This window comes from Oreochromis niloticus, linkage group LG23 (genome assembly GCF_001858045.2).
Source record: "Oreochromis niloticus isolate F11D_XX linkage group LG23, O_niloticus_UMD_NMBU, whole genome shotgun sequence".
In the NCBI taxonomy this organism is placed as follows: domain Eukaryota; kingdom Metazoa; phylum Chordata; class Actinopteri; order Cichliformes; family Cichlidae; genus Oreochromis; species Oreochromis niloticus.
Window position 1 is genome coordinate 35,257,701 of NC_031986.2, and position 11,373 is coordinate 35,269,073.

At 41.4% G+C, this 11,373-nt stretch overlaps 1 protein-coding gene across 2 annotated transcripts; it reads left to right on the forward strand.

Annotated features, from left to right (window-relative positions):
- The first annotated feature begins 7,019 nt into the window (after positions 1–7,019).
- LOC100695763 (anionic trypsin-2) lies at positions 7,020–11,058 on the forward strand. Of its 2 annotated transcripts, none has more exons than XM_025902867.1 (5): positions 7,020–7,081; positions 9,930–10,080; positions 10,178–10,310; positions 10,439–10,696; positions 10,793–11,058. In XM_025902867.1, exons 2-5 carry the CDS (start codon positions 9,977–9,979, stop codon positions 10,958–10,960), a joined length of 663 nt encoding a protein of 220 aa, XP_025758652.1. In that variant the 5' UTR covers positions 7,020–7,081; positions 9,930–9,976; the 3' UTR covers positions 10,961–11,058. The 2 variants fall into 2 exon arrangements, with proteins under 2 accessions (XP_025758652.1, XP_005478806.1); XM_005478749.4 differs by lacking the exon at positions 7,020–7,081 and adding an exon at positions 8,366–9,851.
- Positions 11,059–11,373: the final 315 nt, after the last annotated feature.

The window sequence follows — 11,373 nt, forward strand, 5'->3', positions numbered from 1 at the left end:
CCAGCTAACCTCGAACCCATGCGGGCGTGAGCATCACTTATCACTGTGGTCACATCAGGCCTCACACATGCAGGGCAAGACTTAGGCGCTGTTATCTTGCTGGCCTTGTTGAGAGCAGCCACCCAGTCTCTCATGTCGGTCACATCATTGGCTTGCAGGAAGTACCGTCATGAAAGTGCATTGATGACAAAGCAGAACTCTGTCTTGGGCTTTTTCTTCATTGTAGCTTCACTCACCTTAGAGATATAGCTTAATTTGAGGCTGCCAACAGAGCTGGCTCCACTGGGCAGGTTCTGAGGGTTGTCCAGTTCATATAGGCTGCACAAACAAATCAGCTTCCGTGTGCTTAAATACACCTGCAACAAAAGGATGTGCATGGGCAGGTGGGGGAATGACTGAAATGACGTGTCTGTCATTAACCCACAAGTCTGAGGTACTATGGTGTGGTCTTCCTGCCAGTGTTATCTGTGCAGGTGGATATAGTGCAACACAGTTAAACCCCACAGTTCAACAGGGCAATGGCACCACCTACTGTCTAAAAGGCCCCTCTGCACTGACTAGTAATGCCAAAGGATTATGGGTAATCCTCAGGGCAGGAGGATTCACGATCAAGTAATGGTATATCTCAGCCTTTCCCAAAGCTGAGACTGCTCAGACCGTCTTCAAAAGCAGAAAATCACACGAGGCCCAATCTTAAATCTCTTTTCTAATCAAAAAATAAGAGAAAGTGATGTATTTCCTTGAATTTGTTTTTGGTCTTTTTGTTTTTTTTAACAGCATTACCAACACAAACTGTTAGTAATAAATCGTTAATGCTACGCAGTCATATGCAAGGTGGCTACCGCTGCAGAGGGAATATTAGCAGCTAATGTGCAGTAAGTTTAGGTCAGAGTAATGAATAACAATTAAAATTAACCACCTCCTATAACCACTTTTTATATAAATAAATAAATTTCTATAAATATGTAACTCTACACACTTCTCAAATCTCAGACTGAATTTGGTTATTACCGCGGTTCGCCTGCATTACCTTTGTGACCCACCAGGGGGCCCCAGCCCACAACTTAAAAACTACGGGTATATCTGATATCCGGGCCGGATAATCCGGCGTGTTGGTGTTGTTCCTGCATCATCATAACAATGCCGATCCATGATCAATAATACCACTGACAAATCATTTCCACCTGACATCACGGTGTTGGGCAGGTTGCTGAGATTTTTGGTCCACACCGTCAATGATGCTCATATCTGAGCAATGTAAATTAAGTAAACAAATTGAATTAGATATAAGTTTGATCACTGATATTGAAATTGTTCTTTTAAAACAGTTGTTGGCTTGGGACATCTTAGCTAGTTTTATATATATTTATAGCACTAAATCACAACAGCAGTCACCCTAAGGGGTTTAATATTGTATAATATATAATAGTAACAGCTCATTTCCTGAAGATGTTCCTCCATCTGTTTTCTTACCCTGTTAATTACACCTTCACCCCTCTCTTCCTCACACTGTTGTTGGACTGCGTTCTCTCCTCCTGCACATGTCCACAGCTAGTGCAAACAACTGCAGCCTCCAGTAACTGTGAGGCTTTACATTGTTGCTGTTCTGTGGACGGTGCTGCCCAGCAACTGTGGGTAATTTGACACACCTTTTCATTTTTGTTTGTCCATCTATAGACATCTATATAGACAAAGATAAAGAATATTATATTGAACCATTGGCCCACAACTGTGTTTACCCCCACAAATGCCTGGTATGCCAGTTTACCAGTGCAGCCCTGTTCATCGGCATATGTCTCTGTAGCACACAAAGGACCTGATGCATGCAGCGTTGCAGGAGCAAATTATGTTTATCGGTTATATTTCCAAATACTTTTGCTTTGCACAGCTTTTCAGCTGCCTCCTTCATCCACACACCACACAGCTCTCTCCCATCAGGTCCCGGCATCCAACTGTAGTAGCAAAGGCATGACCAGGTGATTGAGAACAGCTGTGGGAGTCAGTTTCTGCCTATACCACACCCCGAAACCCACTGATCCACCCCTCCCCTGCAGCTGAGCCACAAACCACTCCCACTCCACTGTCTCCTTCACTGACAGTCTAAACCTCTGCTGAGAACACACACGGTAATTCAGATACGATGGTATATATCCACATAGACTTGGAGCAAAACGTCTTTCCCCAAACATCTCATACTCTATTTTCCACTCAGGTACCATCACAGCAGGTGAAGTCAATTCATCACAGTCATCACTCACTCACTCTGACCAACCCGGGTACTACTGACATCATTTGGGTCCTAAATGGTGGAGACAGGACCCCAAGTAAACATTATGAATCCCATATTGAGAGCTCTTCCTTAATAATGAGGAACCAGATATTTTTTGATCCCTTGAACTTCTCACCGTCTAGACAAACATCACTATATAACTTTCCCAAATCATAATAATTAACAACATCATTATAAACAACAAAAGACCAACAACAGAGAGTGATCAAAATCTGCTGGTGCTACCATCACTCCCAACACTTCTTAATGTCAGACCATTAGCAAATAACAAGAACAATCATAACACAGGGTTTGTTAAATATCACCCGCTAACCATAGTTTTGGTTATTTCACAAAAACAGTAGCAGCGGTGGGATCGCTGTGATACATAAAAAAAGTTTTTAGAGAGTTATTCAAATTTGGAATATCAAAGTTTATTAATTAAGATAAGATAAGATAATTCTTTATTGTCATTGCACAGTCATACATAGTACAGTAGTACAATGAAATTGGAAAAACTGTCCTACGTCGGCACTACATATAACACAACACGACACGATATGACACATCACAACGCAACACAAACAACACAACACAGTATATTAACTTAGAAATAAAAAAGAAGAATAAGTGTATGTGTATTGCACACTGTTATTATTGCACATTAATTATTATTGCACCTTGTTATAAATATAAATATTATTATTGTTATTGTTTTAAACATTGTTACCTCCCCCTAAAAAAAGTCCAGGCAGGTAGCCAATCAGGTCAGCTATTTGCATTGATTAGGGCTATTGCCCTATTGTAAAAGCTGTCCTTGAGTCTGTTTGTTCGGGACCTCAGCAGCCTGAACCTCCTGCCAGACGGCAGCAGCTTAAACACCCGATGTCCTGGGTGTGTACAGTCTCGTAGGATGCTGCGTGCCCTCTTGAGACAGCGAGTGCTGTACAGGTCCTTCAGGGAGGGAAGAGGATGTCCAATGATTTTTTGGGCCATATTGATGACCCTCTGGAGTGCCTTTCTGTGTGCTGTGGTGCAGCTGGAGAACCATACACCGATGCAATATGTCAGCACACTTTCAATGGAGCAGCGGTAGAAGACGGTCAGCAGCTCCTTCTTCAGGTCCATTTTTCTGAGGATTCTCAGAAAGTGGAGACGCTGTTGGGCCTTCTTTAAGACCGCAGAGGTGTTAGAGCTCCATTGGAGGTCTGTGTCTATGTGCACACCCAGAAACTTGAAACTGGAGACCCTTTCCACGCACTCCCCGTTGATGCTGACAGGCTGCAGCTCAGACTTCCTCCTTCTGAAGTCGACTACCAGTTCTTTTGTCTTGGTGGTATTGAGGTCCAGGTTGTTATCTACACACCAATCTGACAGCCTCTGAACTTCAGCTCTGTACGCCGTCTCATCTCCCCCTGAGATGAGCCCCACCACGGTGGTATCATCTGCAAACTTGATGACTGCGTTGTCTGGGTGGGTACTAACACAGTCATGTGTGTACAGAGTGTACAGTAGGGGACTCAGTACACAGCCTTGTGGAGAGCCGGTGTTGAGGCTGAGGGCTGAGGAAAGATGAGGCCCCACTCTAACTCTCTGTACACGGTCTGACAGGAAGTCTCTGATCCAGCGGCAGGTGGTAGAAGGAAGTCCGATTTCCAGCAGTTTAACTATTAGTCTGTCCGGGAGTATCGTATTGAAAGCAGAGCTAAAGTCAACAAAGAGCAGCCTGGCGTAACGGCCCTGCACTTCCAGGTGAGAGATGGTGGTGTGGAGCGTTGTAGCAATGGCATCTTCAGTTGATCTGTTAGCTCTGTATGCGAACTGGAGTGGGTCGAGTGTGGGTGGCAGGCAGGACATGATGTGACGTCGGACCAGTTTCTCAAAGCACTTCATTATAACAGGTGTTAGAGCAACTGGTCGGTAGTCGTTGAGGCTGCTAATGTCAGTACGCTTTGGCAGTGGGACAATTGTGGCTGACTTAAGGCACGGTGGGATGCAGGACTGGGACAGTGAAGTGTTGAAGATCTTAGTGAAGACCCCAGCCAGCTGGTCTGCACACTCTTTTAGGACCTTTGCGGTTACCCCATCTGGTCCGGCGGCCTTCCTGGGGTTCACTGCCCTCAGTGTGCGCCTCACCTCATATTCCTGCACTATGAGGCTTGGGCTGCTGCTGCTGTCCGATGTTTTTGCTGCTGCTGCCTCTGGTCCCTTCACCTCAAAGCGTGCGAAGAAGTGGTTCAGCTCCTCCGCAAGCTCCGCATTGCCCTCAGTCAACGTGGTATTGCAAGGTTTGTAGTTGGTTAAGTGCTGAACTCCTTGCCATACCTGTCGTGAGTTGTTGGTGCTGAAGTGGTCTTCGATCCTTCTCTTGTACACTGCCTTGGCTTCTCTGATGCCTCTTTTCAACTCAGATCTGGCTGCACTGTACTGCATACCATCACCGGATCTAAAAGCGGCGTCACGTTGCTTCAGCAGGACCTGGACCTCTTTAGTCATCCAGGGTTTCTGGTTGGAATACACCCGGAGACGTTTGTCCACAGTGACACTGTTGACACAGAAGTTAATATATGAGAGCACTGATGTTGTGTGCTCTTCGAGGTCCTGATGTTCAAACACGCTCCAGTCCGTGTTTTCAAAACAGTCCTGCAGCTGATGTGATGCACCTTCTGGCCAGGTTTTCACAGTTTTTGTGACTGGGGGGGCTCTTCTCCTAATGGGAGTGTATGCAGGGATCAGCAGCATGGACATGTGGTCTGACAAACCTAGATGTGGTTATTATCTCTCTTAGAAACACAGTGAGCAAGTTAGATTCCCCAGCACAATCTCATATCAAGCATTCATGTCAAGGAGGTTTAATTATTATAAAGCTCTATTTGTGGGATTATGCAAATCATCAGTGACTTCAACCCATTCACAATGCAGCAGCCTGAGTCCTTTCATGTCATTGCACCTGCCTGACTCATCACATCTCTCTAACTAAAATAAAGTTCCAGTAGCAGTTTTGCAATTTTGACTCAGGGGTGAAAATCCATCAGGGAAACTCTGAAGAGCTGTGAAAAGAAAGGTCAAATTTAAAGAGGTATTTTAACAGAGTTTTGACTGGAATTTCATGAAGATTAATTTCAAGGAGCTCTTTTCATAGCTCAGGCCCCTTTCAAGTGTTTTATCGCTCATAGAAAATCAGTTCTTCAGGTCCTGTGAGCAGAAAGTGATTACTAAAAACTACATTTGCTTCTTAAAATTTAAAATTTATAATCCAAATTCAGTGTTTACAATTAATTTTAAGATCACTAAGACTCATGATAAGCTCACTGATGTGTACAGATTCACACTGTAGTTCATAGACTTTTATTTCTACAGGAAGTATGTAACCTTAAGTGTGCAATAGTTACCATGGATACATGTTAACAGCTTCTACAAGGTACTGAATCATGGGGTGTACTCAGTTTTTCACAGGCTCCTTCCTATTTTTTGGTTGTTTCTGTTAAATGATTAAATAATCTGTGTGATGTGCTGCGTTTTCGTTAGTGTGAGGTTCCTTGGTCAGGTGTACAGAACTTGTAGTGTGTTTCAGGTCATTTTACAGACTAACATGAAAGTAATGTAACAAATTAATTACTTTTTCTTACGAGTAATTCATTAATGCTAATACTTTTGTAAAAAAAAAAAAAGTGCTTTTTTGTAATATGTGTAATACATTAATTCTTTTAAGTAACGACTGACAACAAAGAGGGCACATATCTCCAACATGCACAAACGTGACCAACAGCATGTAATTAATTTGCATGAATGTAATATGATGCTTGGCAATAGTGGTGACTTTCAAAGAGGAGCCATTGAGAATCGATAATGAAATTAGAAATTCTTATCAGTTTCCATCCCTGCAAGGATCATGACTCAAACACTGTCTCCTCCACACAGTCCTCATTCATAAAATGCATTCTTAAAATGCCTGAACATTACGGCCAACAGGTGGATTCATTTGAGCTAACAACCAGTGAAGAACCAACCAACCCAGGGACTTCACATTCTGTACTGCCACAAGATGGTGCTACACTCTAAAAACTGCAACTTTAATGAAAATCCAGCTTCACAAACAGAGTTAATGTATGACAGTTGTTTTGTTTTTTAAGTAGGGCTCTGTTTTGTAAATTAGACTTAATACTTGTAGTGGTTTATGTCCACTTTAAGCATCTTGGTACCAGATTTCTGTAAAAATACAAATAAAAAAAGCATCATCTAGCTTATTATAATATATATAATAAGCTAGATGGTTTGGCTTAGCATAATAGCTTCATAACTTGATTTAAGTTATGAACGAATTTGGGAGGAGTAGTAAGAGCAAAAAATGAGTTATCATGCAAAATACCAACTGATATTTCTGTAATAAAGTTACATCTGTGTTTAAAACAGAACACAAGGAGCAAAGTGTAAAAATCACAAAAGCCAAATGATATTAAGAGCAGGAAACTGAAGAATGTGTCTGTTTAAGATACTGTGTGAAAATCACCACATAGGGGTTTCAGACTCACACTATAATACAACATTTATAAAGATATTTACAGGGCTCTAGAGTGCGACCAAGGTTTTCAGTGGTGCGACTAAAAAAAAATATTTGGTCGCACCGGTGCGACCAAATATTTTCGGGTAACAAAAAAAAAAAAAAAAAAAAAAAATCTCTGCAACTCTCGGTGTGGTCAACAACAGACACACATTATACCCCTATCGTGGACTAAACCAATCAGAGATAGTCAGGGGCGGGACCTCTCTGATTGGCCGTGGTCCAGTTGAAAGTGCAGGTGGAAGAGAGAGGTGAGTAGCTTGAATAAAGCCATATCAATTCATTAACGGATTCCACACAAAGACAAACACAGAGCGGACCCGACGCATCAGAATCAGCTTTGTCTTTCTCGGCTTTCTCACCCCACGGCCCGAACACGGACACGCTGTCGGAGCTTAGCGATTCTGATGCGTCGGGTCCGCGCTGTGTTTCCAGCAGCAAAAGAAGCAGCAAACTACGCTTCACATTTGATCAATGTCGTCATCAATTCCCTCTGACTTTTGCTGTTTTGCTTCCACCACGATAAAAATCACACTTCATGCACAGCTCCCTCTCTCTCTCTCTCTCTCTGTGTACTTCAAGAACAGCTTCCTGTCTCAAATCTCTGTTTTCTGCATTACTCATTCGCTTATTACCCACCAGTCTACCGTTGTTTACAGCGCTGTCAGCCGCAGTCTTTTTCTTTTCTTTTTCTTTTTTTCACTTAAATGACCTCGGACAAGAAAGCCTAATTTCTGCTGTTCAATACTGAAGAAATTTAAACTTCTTAAAATTATGCAAAATTGCAGAATATTGCAGAATATTTTTAAGGTTATCTGCTATAAAACGCCAGACCAGGAAAATCTCCTTCATGTTTTTCTGTGTTTTATTCTCAGTTACTTTGACACAAAGGCATCTGCTGTGATGTTCACAATTCTGATGAAGTCTCACATGTATCAGTACTGATAAATGATCAGAATTATAATATTTCTGACTGTCTGAGGCTAAACTGAATCGAATCAGGACTTTGAGTACAGAATCGAATGGATTATAGAAATCAGTGATGATACCCAGCCCTAGTGAGCAGCCTAGGCCCGACAGAAATGGATGTAGCTGTGGGTAATAAGAAAAGATGAAAAGAACTATTGATAACTTTTGTGTTAAGTTAAGGCCTGATCTGTCTGAAATTCATAGCCAGCTCTGACACGGTGCCATCAATCTTTGAATGCTGAAAAACCACAGTGTATCCAGAAAACACATTATATGCTGCAATAAATGCACTGCCCAAGTGTCCCCTCTCCCCACTGCCTTTCAGCAGCAGGCAGCAGCAAACAGGTCGTCAGAGGAGCCAAGATGATGATTAAGTTTAACATTTTCTACAATATTGACAAAGCAATTTAAGCACAAGTTTGTTAGTTAATAATTTAGAAATGAATATTGTCTGTATGGACTTCCCCCCCAAAGAAAGTGCACATGTAAAACTGCGGTGTTAAGCGATGCGGTTGAAAAATTTGAGTGCGCCTAACTTTTGTGCCGGTACGCCTAAATTTTTAAAGTTAGGCGTACCGGTGCGCCCATGTCAAAAAGTTAGTCTAGAGCCCTGTATTTATGAGGCCGTCTACAGGGTCAGATCAGAAATGAAGTCAGATTAATAGTGCAAACACTCAGTTACTGAGACATCAGCATAAGTGAAACTGTTCTGAATGTGAACACAGAAGTGAAAGATCAGTATGTGCGTACATGATGTTCAAGTAACTATAACGACAGCTTATCTGAATCCTGTGGTTTCTGTGTTTTATCTAGTTTGCTGCACTGAGCTCACTTAGTTGTGTTAAGTCTTCAGTTTGCCTTCTTTACTTTGCTGTGTGAAATATCAGAGAAAACAAGCCTGGAATGAACAAATCCTGAACTGAGTGAACAAAAATAAAAATGACGGGGAGAAGGACACTTTGGGCTACAATCTGTTGCTTATTGATTATACACTGCGTTGTCAGATTGGATGTTGCTTAAGAATGCATGCAACACAGTGTAAAAATAAAGCACATTAGGTCATCTTTTTATATAGAAACCTCCAAAACCTCCAAACCTCCAAAAGTCAATCCACCAGCTATATTAGTATGAAACTCTCAGGTGCACTGGGCCTGATTACATATAAGGAAGTTTGCAGTAATATGAAACAAGTCCCAATTATCAACTTGGTGTCATCTGCAGGAAGAAATTGAGAAGTAAAATTATGCATATTGCATTACTGGCTCAAAACCATATTCTGGTATTAGCAGTTATAAGCAGAAAGCAAACCAGACTTAATTTTTGTGAAGACAGAAGTTTGACGTGACTGTTCAATGAGCAACAACTGGAGAGGAAACACTGACAAAACAAAACTGAAATCTGCTAATGCTCTTACTTCTGTTTTCATAGGGCTGGATAACATTTGCTGACGTACTTACTAAATAATTGATCATTAATTAGTAAGCAGTTAACTGATATTACACAAATATGCGTCAGAAATGCAAATTTAGCAACTGGTTGATTCACACGAGAGAAAGCCAACTAATATATCTAGGTATACATGTCTCTCTGTGCTGGCAAAAGCTTTACGCTCATGTCATCTAGCTTTGAAAATGCTGTCAGCAGGTTTTTCTGGTTTGTTAGATCCAACAAAAATCACTTAATTTATAAATTTGGAAGAAAACAGCAGGTCCAAAAAGAGAGTCTTAAATTACAAAAAAGTCAAAGCAAGCTGCAAATGGTGCTAATATGATGATGACTGAGCCACACAAATGTGTTTCAGACTCATGAGGCACTTTAATCATGATAAAAAAGATCATGTAAATTCCAAACATGAAAACTTGCGTCGCATTAAGAATGTGGTTAGAAGGTAAGTTAAGACTGATTGTAATCATACTTGTCAGTGAGACAAACTGCTGTATAAAAGGTTCACCTCGACACTCCTACAAACACATGGTAACCATTTCGCTGGCATCATGCTCGGTCTGCAGAAAATCCTGCTCCTCCATCTTCTGGCATGCGTCAGAAAGCTTGGTAAGAAAGTTTTGTTATTATTCTCTGATCATTTAGTATGGCGTTAACTACTTTAGTTTGTTCTTTTACTTTTTTCAGCACATGGAAGTGACATCATACATGGCGAAAAAGCCCCAGAGAACTCGATGCAGTACATGGCCTCTGTGCAGGACAACAATGGTCGACATGTTTGTGGAGGATTTCTCATCAAGGAGGACTTTGTAGTCTCGGCTGCACACTGTGATGACTCGTGAGTAATCAAACATCTTCTGCTGTAATCCCTGACTCATGTCAATGAAACACATTTAGAAAATGTATTGATTTCCTTTCAATGATCACTCCTTCAGCAACCCCACACACGTTGTTCTTGGCAACCACAATCTGAAGAATGGCAATCATCAAAAAATAAGGATTGAAAACAAAATCATCCATGAAAATTATCAACGGGTTGGACTGGGTGATGACATCATGCTCCTTAAAGTAAGTGCATGTTCATGTTCACAACAGTTTCACATGACATATTTGCTGTCTTATTATTCTAATTACAATGCAACAAAAGAGCAATCATATGAAAACTGGCATTTTTACTTTATGTTGTTTGTCTCCAGTTGACTCAGAAAGTTCAGCTAAATGGCAGAGTACAAACAATTCAGCTTCCACCTGCTGAAATACACCTTCAAGAAAACCAAGTGTGTCAGGTGGCTGGATGGGGAAAAACTAAAACTGATGATAATAAACCTGCTGATGAGCTGATGGTGGTGGACGTGTCTGTCATTGACAAACAAGTCTGTAAGGACCAGTGGGGTGGTGTTCCTGCCAACGTTATCTGTGCAGGTGGATACAAAACAACCAAAGGATTCTGTCAGGTATGTGTTCTGGTTTCACAGGAAATTAAACTTGTGTTCCATTAACAAAAGAATAATTTTTTTAAATTGAAAAATTTAAATCTTTGCTCCTCACAGGGTGATTCTGGGGGACCTCTGGTGTGTGACGGGTTAGCTGTTGGCATTGTTTCTTACAACCACAATGGTATCTGCAATTACCCAGAGGATCCCAATGTCTACACCGACGTCAGGAAATACCTTCAATGGATCAACAAAACTGTGACTGACAGAAACAGTTTTGTGTAAAAGTTCAGCTTTTGCATACTGAAACTTAAATATTTTGAAGTGGTTTTCTCTGCTTGCTTTGTCATTGTGACCAAAAAATGGAAATAAAAATGCATCTGACAAGCTGCAGTCTCATTTCCTTTATTTCAGTGTCATTGCAAACATATGAGTTAACAAAACAGACTCTATATTACAGGTGTCGAACTCCAGGCTTCGAGGGCCGGTGTCCTGTAGGTTTTAGATGTGTCCTTGATCCATCACAGCTGATTTAAATGGCTAAATGACCTCCTCAACATGTCTTGAAGTTCTCCAGAAGCCTGGTAATGAACTAATCATGTGATTCAGGTGTGTAGACCCAGGTTGAGATCGAAAACCTGCAGGACCCCGGCCCTTGAGGCCTGGAGTTCGACACCCCTACTCTGTATGATAGTCTT